The sequence below is a fragment of the Panulirus ornatus genome, chromosome 16 (genome assembly GCF_036320965.1).
Source record: "Panulirus ornatus isolate Po-2019 chromosome 16, ASM3632096v1, whole genome shotgun sequence".
In the NCBI taxonomy this organism is placed as follows: Eukaryota; Metazoa; Arthropoda; class Malacostraca; order Decapoda; family Palinuridae; genus Panulirus; species Panulirus ornatus.
Window position 1 is genome coordinate 16,810,820 of NC_092239.1, and position 19,614 is coordinate 16,830,433.

At 47.4% G+C, this 19,614-nt stretch overlaps 1 protein-coding gene across 7 annotated transcripts in view; it reads left to right on the forward strand.

Moving 5' to 3' along the window:
* Positions 1-19,614, forward strand: part of Camta (Calmodulin-binding transcription activator) — a 1,164,029-nt gene that overhangs the window by 608,163 nt on the left and 536,252 nt on the right. For all 7 annotated transcript variants that reach the window (XM_071671358.1, XM_071671359.1, XM_071671353.1 and 4 more), the window contains one exon: positions 2,462-2,553. In XM_071671358.1, the coding sequence (XP_071527459.1) occupies positions 2,462-2,553 (92 nt within the window). The remainder of the gene's footprint in view (positions 1-2,461; positions 2,554-19,614) is intronic.

Sequence of the window (19,614 nt, forward strand, 5' to 3'; positions counted from 1 at the left end):
CACATGAATCGCCAAGGATCCTACGGATCTCGAGGGGCCCCTTTCGGACCACTAGGGTCCTTATGACCCCCACCAGGGGTTTCCACGGACCATGGGGACTCTACGGACCAACAGGCTATCCACACAACACATATACTCTTCATGGACCATCAGGAACCTTATATGGGCCAGCAATTAAAATGAGTATTATTCCCCATGGAGTCCGTCCTGGGCTTCACTAGGATTTGGCCTCCGTCTGTGTGTGTGTGTGTGTGTGTGTGTGTGTGTGTGTGTGTGTGTGTGTGTAGGTCAACAGCTCTGAATAGATTGTGATGATGTTTAGCATCAACTTTGGACCATTGCTTAGTATAGACGCCTGTGTTTATGGAAGAGAAACATTAGAATTACAGAATGGTGACTCATTCTGAAGGTGAAACTTATGACAATATATATATATATATATATATATATATATATATATATATATATATATATATATATATATATATATATATATAGTATAGTTAGATTGACCTATCTTTCCATTTCTTTGAGATTCTAAAAGACCGAGTTGGTGCCCATTGTTTACACTGACGTGGTGCCAGAATCCCTCTCTGCTCGACCATTTGTCATTGAACAGGGGACGTTCGACGCAAGCATTTGGCTTGACCTGCTCAGGTCTCAGTACGGGATACGCCTGTAGACGAAACTTTGGTTTGAATTCTTTTATGTCGCATCGTTTCCTTATATGTGTGTGTGTGTTGGTCCATACGTGTGTGTGGGTCGTTGTTTGTTCGTACCCTACCTGAAACTCTTCAAGGAAAGTGGCTAAAGTTCTTTCTCCTACGTGCGATCTGTTCATCCATCTGTCTGTCTTCACATTCTGCTGTGGTCTAGAAATACCAGCATATATGCCAGATTGCTAATAAGCCAGACGATTAGGCATGTACGTGTACACGTAACAGTGTACGCATAATGCAGTGTCTACTTCGTCCGCGGATCGCCAACCGTGTCATTAGGCTGTCCTCTCCATTCGTTCGTGTGTGGAGTAATACTTGTTTATCTGACCTGCTATTATTACCGCCTGAGCTTGGCTGGGGTTGTGTAAACCTGATGCGAAATGCAACAACTTCACTGCAGCACGATGGAAAGTCAAGCGGCACATGAAGGGTGCTTGATATGCCGTGTACGTGGAAGTATGCCTGCATAGGTGGCTAGTGCTTGAGGTAAACATGCAACAGGTCGGGTAATCTGTACATTACCTGGATTATATTTTCATACTGGCTATATTTGATATAATTAGTGTATGACTGGTATAATTAGTATATGTGTTCAGTATGGTTACAGCACGGGTTCCAGAATGTTGCCTGTATGATCAGTGGTTCTATCGATGTGAGACACAGACGCGAAGTTTTAGGTTTGTATTAAATAAGACGCTTTGTTTTCACTATTTCTCTACTGAAGTATATATTTTCTGTTTTCGACTGCTATTCCGAGGTGGTCCTTGATGACCGAACCTATGGAACCCATGGTTTAGTTTGTGTTAGTCTGATTGTATTACAGTTTTGTTACGGTGGTGTGGATACTGGGGTGAGGTGTATGTGTGGGGGGGAGGTGTGGACCCGGACGGAGGTTGAGGAGCGGAGGGGCGGATGGGGTTTTGTGTGTACATGACAGTGTGGTTCGGGGGGTATTGGCTTGAACATAAGTTGTTGATAAAATACTGGTCGGGAGTAGAGTGCACGGTTTGGGTGAATTACAGGGCGTGGATTTACCCACCACACACTGTCCACAGTGTGTGAGTGCAGCGAGAGATACGAGTTAAGTGCAGTGGTGACTGTAGTAGCAGACTGTGTGTGGATGGCGAGGAATGGTGTGTAGGTAGTCGTTGTGGAGGGTGGATGGTGGGGAATGGTGTGTAGATAGTTGTTGTGGAGAATGGATGGTGTGTGGATGGTGGGGAGTGGTGTGCTGGTGGTAGTAGTTGTGGAGGGTGGATAGTGTGTGGATGACGTATGACAGAGCATGGATGGCGGAGGGTGAGTGGTGGTGTAGCTGGACGAGTTACCAAGGATTAAATAAGGTAAAGTCACCACAAGAATGCTACTGTGAGAGGTGGGACGCTCACGCCCGCCGCCCAACTTCCTAATTACCGGGTTTCTGGCATTCTTGCTTGGCAATAACAGAACTATTCTTTCCCAGGACGACGTAAGTCTCGTTTGTGTACCACATCGTGTGGAATACTCATGGGTGCCCTGGGAGAAACAGGCCTTCTGTGTATGTTTATGTCATAGGTCTTCATGAAGTGAAGGTAGATGACTGCCGGACCCTTTTCTAAACTATGTATAGGGTGAGTCAGCTTCGTGATGTATAGTAAGTGATGTAAGGTTTGCTAAGGTGTACTAAGCAAGGTTTACCATGAGGTATATACTAAGTATGGTTTACCGTAAATTGTACTAACATTTGTTGTCTTTTTTTGCAGACTGTGAGAAGATCCGGCTGCCAGAGAACCTGGAAAGCATTCCCCGCGCTGACCACATCCCCACCCAGCGCCACCGATGGAACACCAATGAGGTAGGCGCACCACCTTACTCCCCTCCTCAGGCAGGGTTCCCTGCTCCAGAGGGACGCTCCATGCTCCTGGCCTTTACAGAACTGTGCTGTACCCCTTTGATCGTTCATTACCCAAGGGACTTCTCCCCACCCCATTACCCCTGAACCGCCCTTTCCTTCTGTCCCCATACCCTCGCAACATCCCATACTTTTAGGTCATCTAGTATTCCAGGGCCGTTCCATGTTCCAGTGCCATCTTTTACTCGTAAGAAGTTCTTTTACCCCTCGGGCGTTCTGTACTTGCAAAACTATGGACAGTATATCGCTCCTACAAGCGTCTCTCGCGACAGGGACCCCCCGTAACTCCTAGGATGTTCTTTACGTGTAAGACCTTCGTTGTTTTTTTAAGATGCCTCATACTCCTGCGGAGGCGTCCTTCCCTTCACTACTCTCCGCTCATCCAGATCGTCAGCAGAATCTTAACTTTAGGAAGGGACGGTGCCTATTCCAGCCTGGAACTGTGTACCGAGAGTCCCCCGTGTACTGGAAGGGAGGATAGGGTTGGAGAGTCAGGACAAAAGGATAGAGAGGGTAGGAGGAAGTCGAGGGAATTTAAGGGCAATAACCTTGACGCGAGCTCGGGGTTGTGAAGGTGGGTTGTGTGGCAGTGATGATGTCGTAGGCCCGAGATCCGCCCCATTACTCTGCCCGATTCCCCTGGGGCCAGGAGAGTCTCCCAGAGCACAGAGATGGTCGGGGAGAGAGGTGGGTCACAGAGACAGGGGATAGGGGGAGAGGAACATTTATAGAGACGCTGCAGAGGAGGGGGAATGAAAGAATACGTGGAGATGGGAGGGCAGGGAGATAGGGTGTATTTGTAAGGGGTGCTTGGAGACAGTGAGGCAAATAGGTACCTTGGAGACAGTGTGGCAAACGTAGTGTAGAAAGACAGTGAAACAGTTTGGGTTCACGGAGAAAGGCACGGATATTAGGCTGCCAGGGAGACCAAAGGATACATTGAAGTGAAAAATATTCTTTGTAACAGAGTTTTTTGATTGCCTAACAAGGAAGGTGGAGAGATGGATAGGGGGAAGTGGGGGGGGGGGGAGATAATGAAGTCATGGAGAGAGAGAGAGAGAGAGAGAGAGAGAGAGAGAGAGAGAGAGAGAGAGAGAGAGAGAGAGAGAGAGACTTACTGCATTACCAAAATTCCACTCCACTGTATGTTTTTTTTTTTTTTTTACCAGACTCTTGTACGTGTCTCGTTACCACACCTCCTCTTCCTGCTCCACCCCCATCTGTCCCCTCTAAACGCCAGTGATGGCATTTGAATAGTGCTGAGTAGACTTCCTCTGTATTTTCCTAGGGAAGATTACTAACTCACCACTGGCGATGCTGAGTTTGTGATATAGGTTATTATTTTCGACGAAATGGTGGAAGATAATTTCTGCTTTCTTGTAAGACTACGTCCTCCAGTTCATGGTTAAGCCACTCTTGTGGTAAGACCATTCGGTCAAGGGACCAAGCATGCAGGAGGTGGAAAACTCTCCTTCCTTCCTTCGATATAGGCTCAGCTTTCGTCTCCGCCCAAAATCATTGTCAATGTTATTCTGGAGGCGAAGTGCTCTTTTATCCAAAGGAAGTGTGATAACCTCTCGTGTTCTTCCACTAATAGATCCTTCAGGTCGAGGACCCGATAGCTGTCTCTCCTGTTACCAAAGCCACACTTTATGGTTCTCTTCTCTCCTCTTTACTCCTCCTTGGGTGACTCCAACATTCCTTCAACCCCCGACGTTCTGTGTTGCCATTTCTTATAATCTCGTTTCGCACAGTCCGGAAAGGATTTTTCTCTCGGTGGACATAAGCAAAGCACATGGACCGGACTACATCCCTTCGGGAGTTTGGTATGATTGTGTCAAAAGAGCTCACCTCTGCTCTTGCTCGTCTGTGTCTACTCTGCCTAGAAAACGAAACTTTTTTTCCCCCCGGTACAGCCAATTCTACAGCCTCTGAATCTCTCCTTAGTTGAATTGCTTTCAGCAGTCAGGTGTTGTATACTAATCTCATGTCTCTTAATGTCTCGTCATCCTCTGTGAGAGACTCTGGAGAATTCTGTGTCGCAGGCCTTGATATCTCGAAAGCTTTTGGTACGATGTGACTTCGGGGTCTCTTCGATCTCCAAGCCCTCGTCTTTTGGGTGTGTCTTCTCCTTCTCGTAGATGTAGCCATCTCTCCTGCTGGTCCATTTGCGTAGTTGTTGCTGGATGAACCTCCTTCTTCCTCAGGGTTGTGTGATGTTTCCAAACTCTCTCCTTCGTTACTCAGCGATTCCTTTTCTTCAACATATCACCAATTTCAGTCACACGCTGACGACATCACTTTTTTGTTCCCACCAGCTCCTTTGAAGTTCAGTCCTCCTTCTCTTGTTGGGTCTGCGTCTCCCGTCGTGGCGACTACATACATCCATAAACTCAGATTTGGACAAGATACCCAGTGGGACAGACACAACGCATTTAAGTTTAACGCCTCTAAAACTCCGTATTGTCCTACTTTTGTTTCCAAGGTTCCTCCTGATCTTTATATCTCCTTTCATGGGTCTATGATTCTAGCCGCTCAGCATGATAAATACACTAGGTATCCCCGTAACATCTGATCTACAGCGGAAGCCCCACGTTATATAAATAGCCGCTCGTCCACTGATAGAAATTGGGAGCCCTGCTCAGGTGCCGCGAATTTTGAATAAAGTACTCACTCGTGCGAGCTGACCCTTAGCGGTCAAGTCAAAAGCCAAGTTATCGTACTCAAAGGGTAAGATTGTCTTGCTCAAGGGATCAAGTGAATTCCATCTCACTCCTGTCGCTGTGATGAATCTCAAGCATTATAGACCAGGGCACAAGAATCTTGTACTGATTCATTGTCAGTATTGAGCCTTGAGAGTCACCATGACCCTTGACCTTTGTGTGTTAACCGCTAAAGCGTCTCCGATGTTAGCTCTGATGTTAGTTAGCATACATCACTTCCTCATTAACCAGACAGACATGCTGGTCTGTGTTGACTGTGTCAATGATATAAGGCGCATCAGAATACCGTGCTCAGCGTGTCTCCTCATATGCGATATGAACCTCGTACCCTCTTCAGTAGAAGATGTTGCTTGTTGCACTCAGGAGACAGTGAAAATTACACGTGTGCGATGATACCTCGCAGTGGAGACCTGCACTGACGGGAGTAGATTAAAGTATTTCGTCGAATGAAATGCCCGTTAAGAGCCTGGACCCAGCGCGGCGTGACTTCAAACGTGATCGCGGATTACACATGAAACGCTTGTGTGGAGGATGGTCGGGAGAGAGAGAGAGAGAGAGAGAGGGGGGGGGGGGGGGTAACCACTCAGTCTTGTGTCTCCTTCACAGTCGTGGGTTGTGGCTGATCCAGGCCCTCGCGTGGAGGGTCGGGTCTTACCATCACAGTTATAGAATCTCACAATTTGATTGATTCGGTGTTTTCTACAGTAGGGTCCTCAGCGACTTGTCCCTTGCTTCACCTGTATGCTCTTATGTCAGCCTAAGGATCCTAGGGCATTTCTGAAGCCCTTAGTGTCATTTTGGAGGTTCGTCTGCCACTCCATAGCTCCTGGTTGTCGCCACTGAGCCCTTGAGGATAATCCTGAAGTCTCCTGGTGTCATGTCTCCTAACCGCTGGCCTCTCATCTCATCTTGATGCCTTTAACTTCATATCAGGAACCTTAACCATCACTGTGGGGCCCATGTTTTCACTGAGAAGCCTTTTTTTTTCTTTGTTACGTTGGAGCCCTTAAACCCCTAGTGTCACCCTGGGGCCTCAGAGTTCCCCTTCCCCCAGAATCTCCTGAAAGCATCCTCGAGACTCGAGTGTCACCCTCACAACCCTTAGCAGCACCCCGAAGCCTCAGGCGTCACCCTCACATACTGTAGCGGCATCCTAGAGCCTTACATGTCATCTCGACCCTTAAGCAGCTCCTGTGTCACTCGAGGGTCTCGCGTACCACTGTAAAAATGCGTGATAACGCCCTTAGAACCGCAGGTGTCACCCCAGAGCTTCGCATGTCACTCTAAAATACCTAATGACTCCTTCGCAACCCTTAATAGTCACACCAGAATCAGAGTACCCAGTGACACCCTCAAAATAGTCCCAGGCGACACCACTGGAGCCTCAGGTGACACCTTTGGAGTCTCGAGTGTCACCTAGGCGTCAGATATCGCCCTGATGCCTGGCATTTCACCTTAGAATGCCTAGTGGCACCACTGAAGCTCCACGTATCACCCAGATGCCTGGTGTCATCCGTATCGGGGAGTGAGGCACAACAGTGCCTTCTCTGTGCGTTACAGCAGCCCTCCAAGAACCAGTAGGAGGCGAGCGTGGCAGCAGCTCCATTGTCCCTTGAATGCTAGTGTCCTCCTGGAACAGCAGATGGCAGGCGTGGCAGTAGCTCCAGTGTCCCTGGAATCCCAATGTCCTGGAACCAGGAGGAGGCGGGCGTAGCGGTAGCTCTTGTGTCCCTGGAATACCAGTGTAGCGTTTCAAATGTCTATTAGCAGCATGGGTTATTGATTAGCTAAGACTCCCCCCCTCCTCTGTCCCCTGCCTCACACACACACACACACACACACACACACACACACACACACACACACACACACACACACACTCTTCATACCGCCACCCCGTCATTAACACGTCTCTCTCACCCTGTATATACAACGGCTTGAAGTTTTCGTATTGCATTTTCCTTCATGTCTGAGCTCTCGTTGCCACAACGTAGAGACCCCGGTCCCTCTGGTGTCTGACCTGTCCTGTCGTTTGTTGGGGGTATTGCATTGTAAGGTCTAATAGTCATCATGGGGATCCTTGTGTATCTTATGATTAAAAATCTCGTGCAGGAACCATATAGATGGATGTCTCGTACTGTTAACCTGATTCGCGATTTGTGTTTACAGCGGCGACAACCATCAAATTTTATGGTTGTCTCTTCAGACGACGACAAGAAAGCCATAGCACGCTGATCATGTAGCCAGTCACTTGTGTGGCTTCTGTTAAGCCATTCAGTGTGGCTTCTATTGAGACTCGTGGTGCTGGAGTAACCACCCCAGGGACTGCTGTAGGTTGAAGCTTGATCCTGGAAGGCTGGCGTCATGGACGCTGTCACTGTGAAAACCCATAGTTCGTGAGAACGTTCTTTACCGTTTGTGTACGGCCAGATTTTATTTCACGAATTTGATTTAGCTCAAATTGGAATTATGTATATATATATATATATATATATATATATATATATATATATATATATATATATATATATATATATATAGATAGATAGATAGATAGATAGATAGATACATAAGGTTGTGCGAAGGAGGGTGGATGTGTTGGAAATGAGATGTTTGAGGACAATATGTGGTGTGAGGTGGTTTGATCGAATAAGTAGTGAAAGGGTAAGAGAGCTTTGTGGTAATAAAAAGTGTGGTTGAGAGATCAGAAGAGGGTGTGTTGAAATGGTTTGGACATATGGAGAGAATGAGTGAGGAAAGACTGACAAAGAGTAATATGTGTCAGCGGTGGAGGGAACAAGAAGTGGGAGACCAAATTCCAGGTTACACGTGTATATATGTATATGTCTTTGTATGTGTTTGTATATGTATATGTGTATATGTTGATAAGTATATGTCAATTTGTGTGTATGGGCGTTTGTGTACATATATATGTGTATATGAGTGGATGGGCCGTTCTTTCTTCGTCTGTTTCCTGGCGCTACCTCGCTGATGCGTGAAACGACAATCAAGTATAAAAAAGATATATATATATATATATATATATATATATATATATATATATATATATATATATATATATATATATGTATATATATATACCTCGCAAACGCGGGAGACAGCGACAAAGTATAAAAAAAAAAAAATATATATATATATATATATATATATATATATATATATATATATATATATATACCTTTTCTTTCATACTATTCGCCATTTCCCGCGTTAGCGAGGTAGCGTTAAGAACAAAGGACTGAGCCTTTGAGACGATATCCTCACCTGGCCCCTTCTCTGTTCTTTCTTTATGTATATATATATATATATATATATATATATATATATATATATATATATATATATATATATATATAAAGTTGGCTGCTCTTCAATCATCTTTGCTTACCCCTGGCAGTTCCGTGGTAGGCTTTCTTGCCAGTGGTAGCTAACTATAGGGGGATCCTTCACCAGTGGCAGCTGTATTCAGGTGGCTTTGTTGCCAGTGGATTTTGTGTACAGAAGGCTCACTAGCCATTGGCGTCTATCTGAAGGAGGCGTCCTTGCCCGTGACATCTACCTGAAGTAGTAGTCGTTGCTGGTGTCATCTGTCTACCGGAGGCTCCCTTGTCAATGGCATCAATCTACAAGAGGCTCCATTGCTGTGGCATGTCTTCAGGAGATTCCCTTGTTACTGGCAGCTCAACAGGAAGTTCCCTTGCTGCTAGCACTTCTGCAGGAGGTTCCTCGGGTGTTCGGTGTACCTCAGTAAGTTGGAGACTTGCGACGGCCGTCAAATGCATGGTTTTTCTAAAAACAACACATCTGTGTTGCGTTAACGTCCAAGTTGTGGAAGGAGGTAGTGTTTCGTGTCCTTCGCTTGCACAATGATGATGGTCGTCGTGGTACTGGCAAGACTTTAATCCGTCTCTGCGTCAGGGACTGGTTGGTAGGATTGAGCTAACCAGCTCCTGCCCGGCGAGTGGGTCATGCAGGGGACGTCCCCGTTTGTTTCCATAGGTCACGTTGAGAGACCCCTGGCAGTCGCCTCTGGTTGAACGTGTCGTTCTGAGCCCCACTTTGAGGGAGATCTGTTTTGGACAAAGTTTACGCCCTCTCTGGTCAGACTTTACGAAAGGATGATAATTGAGTCCCATGTTTCAATGAGTTCCACTATTTTTTTTTTTTTAAGTGATTCATTAGTTTATTTTGGAAGTGCGTAACGATGGACGACATTTAAAAGCCATTGAAGCGAATGACCTTTGAATGTATTGCACACTTATGTTGTAGCTTATGATGCCAAGACTCGCTTGCCCTTTAATTGTTACACGAATAATAACATCTTTTTTTAAACCTTTCTCATGTATTGAGTTTTTATTTCATTTTAACAGACAATTAAGGAGAAATTAAACAATTGATTACCTGGCTTAGGTGCTGTCGTCATTAAGATCAAGCGAAAAGTTTCGTTTCAATGTAACTTTTGACTCTGAACACGGAAGATAAAGGATGGATAACGTGAAGAAAGAGCTCTGTGATTTCGTCTTATCTATATGTAATTGCACTTCTGCATTACTAACATGTGATGTATTGTTACGTAAGTTCGGTAGCTCCATTCCGAGGAACGAGCGTCTGGTTCGTGTGTGTGTGTGTGTGTTGCTGTGTTCAGCGACTGAGCAGTTGGTATGAGCGGTAGCAATGTGGGTCGCCAGCATCATCATGATCGCTGGTGTGACCTGTATCGGCTTGGCTGTGGTGACTTACACACGCACACACACACACAAACATGGAGATGTGGTGAAATGACATACATTTTACACAAGACGTACATTTTACCTCACAAATAGGTACTTACACACACTTATGTACACACTTATGTACACACCCAACCACATAAAGCTGACACACCCTCACCCCCCCACCTCCATCCCTCCCCCATGAGGATGATAATGGGTCGGCGTGCGTGCATGCTGGCGCGGCCAAGCCTTGAGATAGATAGATAGATAGACAAAGAGAGAGAGAGGGAGAGGGGGCAGGCGGTAGGCAGACAGAACAACGGGCAGGAATCAGGGTCGAACCCTTCGAGAAAAAAAGAAGGAATTATATTTATTATTTATTCGCAGGAGGCACCGCTCGCGTGGACGATATTCACCATAATCGCTCTATTAATAGATAATAACTTGTGTCCGTCATATCAATTAAACAGATATAAGGCTAATTAACTTGGGTCAAGCGTGCCAGGATAAGAGCCCGGCCCAGCGAGAAGAGCCCTCAACTCACGGACGCTCTTATTTGCATATAATTAAGCTTTATATACGTGAACACAAATATGTCTCCTACCACAAGAGATGCCAGACGCCTCCATTTTTTTTCTTCTATACTAATATTTTTTTTTTGTCCCCAGGATTTTCTACAGTGTGTGTGTGTGTGTGTGTGTGTGTGTGTCTGTGTGTGTGTGTGTGTTTGTTGTTGTTGTCTTCTATACTATTTATTTTTTTTTGTCCCCAGGATTTTCTACAGACAGCGTGTGTGTGTGTGTGTGTTTGTTGTTGTTGTTGTTGTTGTTGTTAAATGAAATGATGATGTTTTTGTTCGCAGAGGAGATTAATAAAGAAAATGATTTGCATGTCGTGTTGAGTGAGGGAGGGGGGGGGGGTCTCATTAGGCGTATGCTCACACTCATGGTTCCTTAATGTGTGTATGTGGGTGTGTGCGATTCTAAACACACACACACACACACACACACACACACACACACACTCGCGGGACATGCTTTTCGTTGCGAGTGTGTGTGACGGCCTCCCTCCCCACATATACCTGCGGCTCGCGTGAGAATAAATCTTCTAAGTTCTTAACCTGTCGTTGTACCCACCCGTCTGGGAGCCACATGAGGAATACCATGACCTGTGATAGTGAACTATGTACCCCCTCCCCCTCCCTCCTGGCGTCTGAGACTGTATATGTCAGTAGGGAACACTGGGGCAGGAGGATGAAGGAGTGGAAATGGAAAGAGGCCTTAACGTACCTTAGGGTCACTTTTGACGAATGCCGGGGCGTCCCCTTCTGGTGATCACATGAGTTGCAGGGACCGTCTCGTCCTTCAGATGGAAAAGGAAAACGAAAAAACAAGACAGTTTGATGTTGTATGTCGGTGTGTCAACATGAGCAAGCCAGGTGCTGGCTAGGGAGGTACTGCCATGCTGGGATGTGAAATTCCTGAGCTTAGTTTTTCAAGAAAAATGTTAGAAATAGTTCTAACGTTTGACGTTACCAATCTGGAGTTTAATCATTAGAGTACCAGACATTTTAAGGATATGAGGACTATCATTATAAGTTTGTCATTAGATATCTGAGGAAAATCTGAATTGTCATTACTGAGCGGGTCCCTCCCCCCTAAAGGGCGGGGCGTAGGGCACGTGACCAAAGGCGTAAACTGCCCCTTGCCTTAACCCCTTATGCACGAGATGGTACGATCCTTGGGCACGATGACTTGTCCTTTGACCTGACCCCCAAATGAGACGAAGGCCAGGTCATTTGTACCCAGCCATCGTACTCAAGGGGTTCAAGAATTAACTTCGTGAGGAACATTGTTAGCGAAGAACCGTGTCGTTAAGACCCCCTTCGTCAGGAAACGTACGAACGGCGGAGGAAAATCCTGTGTGTGTGTCTCTCTCTCTCAAGTTATAAAGGTTGACCCAGACAATATCTCCCCAGGAGTGCGGGGGGGGGGGGGGTCCACTTTTACCGCCAGCATTTTGGTTTCGAGTGTGTGAGCGTTGCCAGGCCGGTCACGTCGGCCTGCTGTAGGTTCCCTTGTCGGCCCAGCGGCCGGCCGACCGGTTGTGTCTTGGCCCACCCAGGCCCTGGGCCCAGCCCCAGCCTGGTCCAGCCCCGGCTCCGGCCCCGGCCTGGTCTGGCCTGGCCTGGCCTGGCCCGGCCCCGTGACGTCACATAGTTCTCAGGAGCGCGCTACCTGCCCGTTCTCGCTTCCTCCTTCAGGAGACGCTCTTAATGACGTCTTCATCACCGAGTATAAGGGGTAGGGAACTACTGCTTCCTTTATTGACCCCATGAGCACGATGGTACGACCCTTGGGTATGATGATGACCTGACGAAGGCCCAAGGGTCCCGCTGACGTGCACAAGGGAGGGCTTAACACTGGCATATCCGCCTCCAGCATCACCATTGTTACTACCAGTTTCTCTAACAAACAACAAGAGTAACCTGTCTCTCTCCCTCAGTATCCCTCTATCAAATAAGAGTAACCTGTTTCTCCCTCAAAATTCTTCCGCCAAGTAGGAGTAACCTGTCTCTCTCCCTCAAAATTCCTCCATCAGACAAATATAACTTTTCACTGTCCCTCAAAATTCCTTCACCAAATAAGAGTAACCTGTAACTCTCCCTCAGAATTCCTCCACCGAATAATGATAACCTCTCACTCTCCCTCAGAATTCCTCCCTGAGACAAGAATAACCTGTCACTCTCCCTCAAAATTCCTCCATGAGCCAAGAATTTTCTGTCACTCTCCCTCAAAATTCCTCCACCAGATAAGAGTAACCTCTCTCTCTCTCTCCCTCAAAATTCTTCCTCATTACTATTCTCCGGGGCATTCCGACAGGGTAGACGAACTTCAACTGACGTACACTGAAAATATTGTCCGACCATCGCCGGCCAGAGAGAAATTTAAACAATATTCCAGAAAATGATGAAAGGTTGGCACATGTTAAGGCTAAGAATGGCTGTAAAGCTGAAGTTAGAGGGAGGCGCTGGAACACATGTGGGAGCTTTAAGCTTTAAGCTCTAGCAGAGCTGAGGTTCTGAGGAGATTTTGGAATACATGTGGAAGCTTTAAGCTTTTTTGAAGCTGAGGATAATAAAAGTTATGGAACTCATATGGAAGCTTTGAATTGAGATAAAGCTGAGGTTGGTGGGAGCCTTAGAACACACCAGGAGGCCTTAAGCTCTGGCAAAGCTGAGGTTCTATATGTCATGGAACACATGTCGAAGCTTTAAGCTTTTTTGAAGCTGAGAATGATGGAAGTTATGTAACTTGTGTATAAGCATTAAACTGTGATGAGTAACTGAGGTTGGTGGAGACCATGGAACACATACGGAAGCTTCAAACTTTGGCAGAGCTGAGATTCATAGGGATCTTACTCCACATATGGAAGCTTCAAGCTGGATTAAAGCTGAGTTAGACGGATCCCATGAAACACACGTGGAAGCTTTAAACTCGAGTAAAGCTGGGGGTTGATGGAGACCCCTGGATCTGGTGAAACATAGGAATGAGGTATATCAGAGGTGGGTATAGATATTATGTACGATATATTAAATGATAGTCAGAGTGTGATGGAAACCATAGGACACAATGTGGAAGGTTACACCTATAGCATAAAGCTGAGGTTGGTGTTTGATTTCGGACAGGGATTATAGTGAGGGGAAACCTAGGCTGAAGCGTTTAGTGTTGAGAACAGTGTAAGTTTAAACTGGGCTATAGCTGGGTGGCAGTGAAATATGTTCGGTAGACTTGTAGCTTAAACCTTAAGGGAAATGGGTGAGTGTCTTCGTTGAGAAATGTTCGACTGAGGTAAGATGAGGTTGGGAGCAAAGTTGAGACCCGTACCACAAGTTGAAAAATGTAGAATAGAGGATTTTGTAAAGATAAAGCTAAGATTGATGGAAGCTTCGAGCCGTGCGTACCAAAAAGAAACAGGTAAAGCTGAGGTTGACAGGTGCGTTGGGGAGGTAAAATTGAGATTGGTAGCAGCGGTGAGGGGCGAATCTGAGGTTGGAAGCAGTGGTGATTGGTAAAGCTGAGGTGGGTGGCAACGGTGGAAGGTAAAGTTGAGGTTGGTATCAGCAGGGGAAAGTTAAGCTGAAGTTAGAAGCAGCGGTGAAAGGTAAAGCAGAGGTAGATGGCAGCGGTGGGAGGTAAAGCTGGGGTTGGTGTCAGCTGGAGGATGAGTTGTGGTGACAGCAGTGGTGAATTAAAGCTGAGGTTAATATTAGCAATGATAAGGTAAAGCTGGGGTTAGTATCAGCGGTGGTAAGGTAAAGCTGAAGTTGGTGGCGGCGGTGGGAAGGGTAAAGCTGAGGTTACCAGTGATGGGAAGGATGAAGCTGAGGTTACCAGTGATGGGAAGGATGAAGCTGAGGTTATTGGCGGCGGTGGGAAGGGTAAAGCTGAGGTTACCAGTGATGGGAAGGATGACGCTGAGGTTACCAGTGATGGGAAGGATGACGCTGAGGTTGTTGGCGTCGTGTGGTGGTATCTGATCCCCTCCCCCCCCGCTTGGTGCGTCGCGGGGGGGGGGAGGAGGGGTTTAATCTGCCGCGCCGCTGAGAAAAATGTGATGCAGCCGCCGGTTTGAAAACCGTCTCGTTAGTGTATCGTCAGCGGCGGCCTGCCGGGGAAATAATTGCACACACACATTTCTTATTCAGGGAACCTCCTTTTTTAGCCGCGGTGTGGCGAGGGTGGGAATAGCTGGCGGAGCGTGAAGGGAATGATCATCCTCTGTATTATTCCTCCATACCACATTCTCTGCCTACGTCTGTCTGTCTGTCTGTCTTTGTAGGCCATCCACACCCTGATGGCCTGTTCAGGTCTGACACATTCTGTGGCCTTTGTTGAAAGATTTTTGTTTGTATGTAGGCGCTCTTTACTGCCCCTTCTGTGGCCTGTGTTTCGTAACAGGTTCTGTGGTTTGTCTTTGGTAACGGATTGTATGTCTTGTCATGGGTAACGGATTGTGTGGGCTGTCTTTGGTAACGGATTGTATGTCTTGTCTTTGGTAACGGATTGTATGTCTTGTCTTTGGTAACGGATTGTATGTCTTGTCTTTGGTAACGGATTGTATGTCTTGTCATGGGTAACGGATTGTATGTCTTGTCTTTGGTAACGGATTGTATGTCTTGTCATGGGTAACGGATTGTATGTCTTGTCATGGGTAACGGATTGTATGTCTTGTCATGGGTAACGGATTGTATGTCTTGTCATGGGTAACGGACTGTGTGGTCTGTTGTAGTAACACCTTCTCTGGCCTGCATTCGTTGAGAGTCTGGGAATCTGGTATTCTTTCGTATGTATTTTTCCTACACTCGAGTTCTCTGTGTGTGTGTGTGTGTGTGTGTGTGTGTGTGTGTGTGTGTGTGTGTGTGTGTGTGTGACTTTTTTTCCTGTAAAATGATGGGTCTTGCTGACATTTTTACCGTCGGTTTTAAATGATTGAGACATGGAAGTGTGTGTGTGTGTGTGTGTGTGTGTGTGTGTGTGTGTGTGTGATAGTTGGGTATGTGGGTAGGGTAGAGGTTAGGCCCGAATGGTCGGTAGATACATAGCACCAGCCGTTTGAGCCGGATGTTGGCGAATCAGGAGACACCATTGAACTCCCATGCATTAACCATCCCACTAGCTAGTTTGCGTCTCCCATTAACAGGTCATCTGTCATTCGGATGATCGGACACTCGCAGTTTACCTTCCTAATACCTTACCTAAGACGAGGATGTACTATGATGGTAGGGCTAGGGCTAGAGCTTGGGCTAGCGCGTAGTGCTCGCCGCTCGAAAATCTAGCGCTAGGGCTAGAGCTTGGGTTCAGATGGAGAGAGAGAGAGAGAGAGAGAGAGAGAGAGAGAGAGAGAGAGAGAGAGAGAGAGAGAGAGAGAGAGAGAGAAAGTGTATGTGTGTGTGTGTGTGAGTGTGTGTGTGTGTGTGTGTGTGTGTGTGTGTGTGTGTGTGTGTGTGTGTGTGTGTGTGTGTGTGTGTGTTGGTGGACTTGAATACCAGCATCTCTCTACGGGTGGGTGATGCAGTGAGAAAAGACAGCAGGCTGGAGCAGGGAGGGGAACATGACAGCCACTGCTGACTTGCGCCGTCGTCACTCACCCTGCCGGTACCCAAGTGCCTGCCACCTGCATACATCCAGGAGAGAGAGAGAGAGAGAGAGAGAGAGAGAGAGAGAGAGAGAGAGAGAGAGAGAGAGAGAGCGTCATTAGTGGTATGCATGTGAACATAAGGTATATATAGGCGGTAGAGGTTGCCTCCGTGATGATCCTCCTCATTTTTTATCATCCCAGTGTAAAATATATGTAAATCACGCGCTTCCGCGATTTACAGCCTTTTTATTTTTTTAAATGTTCCCTTCGTGATGCCGCCACGACCAGCTCACTAATGTAGATGATGCCTTAGCGAGGCTGCGACTTACAACCAACGTCAGGGTGAACTACGTGATGCGGTGTGAACATGCACTGTCGTAGTGGCGCTACGTCATCATACCATTATGTATACATGCCCCAGGGGGCGCGCACCTCCCCTTCCCCCTCCCGGCACTTCCCGGCGGGGAGACATACGCTCCTTCCCCCCCTCTTACCCCCCCCCCTACCCCCTACTGTCAGCCTGTCACGTGGTGCACGACACAACGGGCGGTCACGTGCGCACGTGCTGTGGTGTCCACGACGCGTGTCGCCAGGGTCGCCAGATTCTCGGCTGATCAGCTGATGTTCTGTTGACCATCTGGTGCACGGCTGAACAGCTGGTTGTCAGCTGGTGCATAACTCCTGGACAGATGAAGTAAGATGAAAGAGAACACCTTAACATGGTAATTGTCGAAGTGCCGTGTATCTTATAACTATGAGTGTGAGAAAATTGCTGATACGGGCCAGCTAAAGTGTGTGTGTGTGTGTGTGTGTGTGTGTGTGTGTGTGTGTGTGTGTGTGTGTGTGTGGAGGGATCTGTAGGTGGTGGAGGGCCTCAACTTAGAGAGAGCTACAGATGTGGGAGAACTGCAGGTGTAGGAGAGCTACAGGCGTGGGAGAACTGCAGGTGTAGGAGAGCTACAGGTGTGGGAGAACTACAGGTGTAGGAGAGCTACAGGTGTGGGAGAACTGCAGATGTAGGAGAGCCACAGGTGTGGGAGAACTGCAGGTGTAGGAGAGCTACAGGTGTGGGAGAACTGCAGGTGTAGGAGAGCTACAGGTGTGGGAGAACTGCAGGTGTAGGAGAGCTACAGGTGTGGGAGATCTGCAGGTGTAGGAGAGCTACAAGTGTGGGAGAACTGCAGGTGTAGGAGAGCTACAGGCGTGGGAGAACAGCAGGTGTAGGAGAGCTACAGGTGTGGGAGAACTGCAGGTGTAGGAGAGCCACAGGTGTGGGAGAACTGCAGGTGTAGGAGAGCCACAGGTGTGGGAGAAAGTAGTGAAAGACTCAGAACGCTGCTGGTGAAGGAGGCGCGCTAGGCAGGTGTTGGAGAGGGAGAGAGAGAGAGAGATAGGGGGGGTAGAGAAAGGGTAATCTGGTAGGTCTTTTGGGAAAAGCCACACAGATGGTTTAATCTTGGCGAAGGGGAGAGAGAGAGAGAGAGAGAGAGAGAGAGAGAGAGAGAGAGAGAGAGAGAGAGAGAGAGAGGCGCTGTAGTGGTGGGAGTCGAGGGGAGTGAGGCTGATGAGGGAAGAGTATGTGATAGGGGGAGTGAGGAAGGCAAGAGATCAGGAGCGGAGGAGGGAAGGAGTCTCGTGTTAATTTGTTGGTTGTGCAGGAGGAGAATATATATGCTCATGGTATCAGGTCAGTGACAACCTCTGTTACGTGTGGTAGCAGCAGCTGGTGCTGCTGCTGTTGCTGTTGCTGCTGCTGCTGTTGGCCAGCCCCATAGAAGGACCACATTGCTACAGAAGTCAATACCGCACATTATTATCACTGGGCCAGTAAACCATAGGAGGGCTAGCATGGTACGTGGCCCAGGCCAGCAGCCTCCTCCCACGATTGGGCACGGCGTCACGGTACGACCCATGAACGTGAAGACACGTCCTTACGGTTCGATAGCTTGGCCTGTGACCTGACTTTCAAGAGATGGGGCCCCACCTGTGTAAAAGTTCCTCCACGTACAGTTCGAATAGGTAATCACACACACACACACACACACACTCACACACACACACACACACACACACACACACACATGAATATTAGAAAAGGTGTTAAGAGAAGTTGTCAGGGATGTCATATCACATAAAATGAACATTTATGTTAAGATAGCCTTTGCGATGGACGCTGAAGCAGGTTCCATAGCCAGGTGCCCTGGAGCCGGTTATATAGCCTGGTGCCCTGGAGCCGGTTATATAGCCTGGTGCCCGGCAGGACGTTATATAACCTGGTGTCTTAGAGCAGGTCGTATAGCCTGGTGTCCTACAGCAGGTTATATATCATGGTGTTGTACAGCAGGTTACATAACCTTGTGTCCCCGAGTGTGTTATGGTATCTTCAAACAAGAAGACACTTTTGCCTCTTTTGTCCTTCACTTCTTAAATACTGTCGAGGCTTTTGTAACTTTTTATGTCTTTGTTAAAAAAAGAAAATTCTTACTCTGGTAATAGAAATGACTATGAATGAAGGGAGTTGAGTTACCTTACGTAAACAGTTTGAGGGTGTGGTGTGAGGGCTGGGGTGAGAGAGGTTTATGAGATGTGAGGAGGGTGGTGTAAAGTGTCGCATAGACGAGGGAGTTGTGAGGTGTAAAAAAAGAGAGATCGTGAGGTGTGAGGGGACGAGGAAAGTTGATTGGCGGGGGGTCTGACAGGGAAGGAGGATTCTATGGCACAGTGGCGAGGTATGTGCGATGGGCGAGGTGGGTGGAGGTGTTGGAGTGGCTCTGGTGGCGAGACTTGTGTATACAAGGCAGGTGTTCGGATGCCCCCCGTGCCCGTGGAAGGTGAGCCATGGTGCCTGTTCTGGGACCACCAGCACCGGACTCGTGCACCTCCGTGTTGTTGAAACGAAACCCGAGACTCACGGAGCATTGACACCAGTCAGGTATTGGAGGTACAGCACACACACGCACACACACACACACACACACACACACACACACACACACACACACACACACACACACACACACTCACTCGTGCTCTCTCTGATGGTCTGTAGCTGACTCACAGGAGGAGCAAAGCATATAGCAGCGCTGTGACACATCAGTCGTCAGTCTTTTTTTTTTTTTATGTTTTCCGAAGGTAGTGATTGGCAAGTGTAGTGAATCAAGCAGAGTGCGCCAACCAGGGCAACACTTGGCTTTAGGGCTGGAAGATTCTGTGTGTCGACACATCGATAACTGCGATAAGATATCAGAGGCAAAGAAGATTACAGAGGAAAATTTCTGATGTAACACACACACACACACACACACACACACACACACACACACACACACACACACACACACACACACACAAAAGCCTCTGACATATGGCAGCGGTATGTGAGCTCAGCATCATTGCGCCCAAGTGCA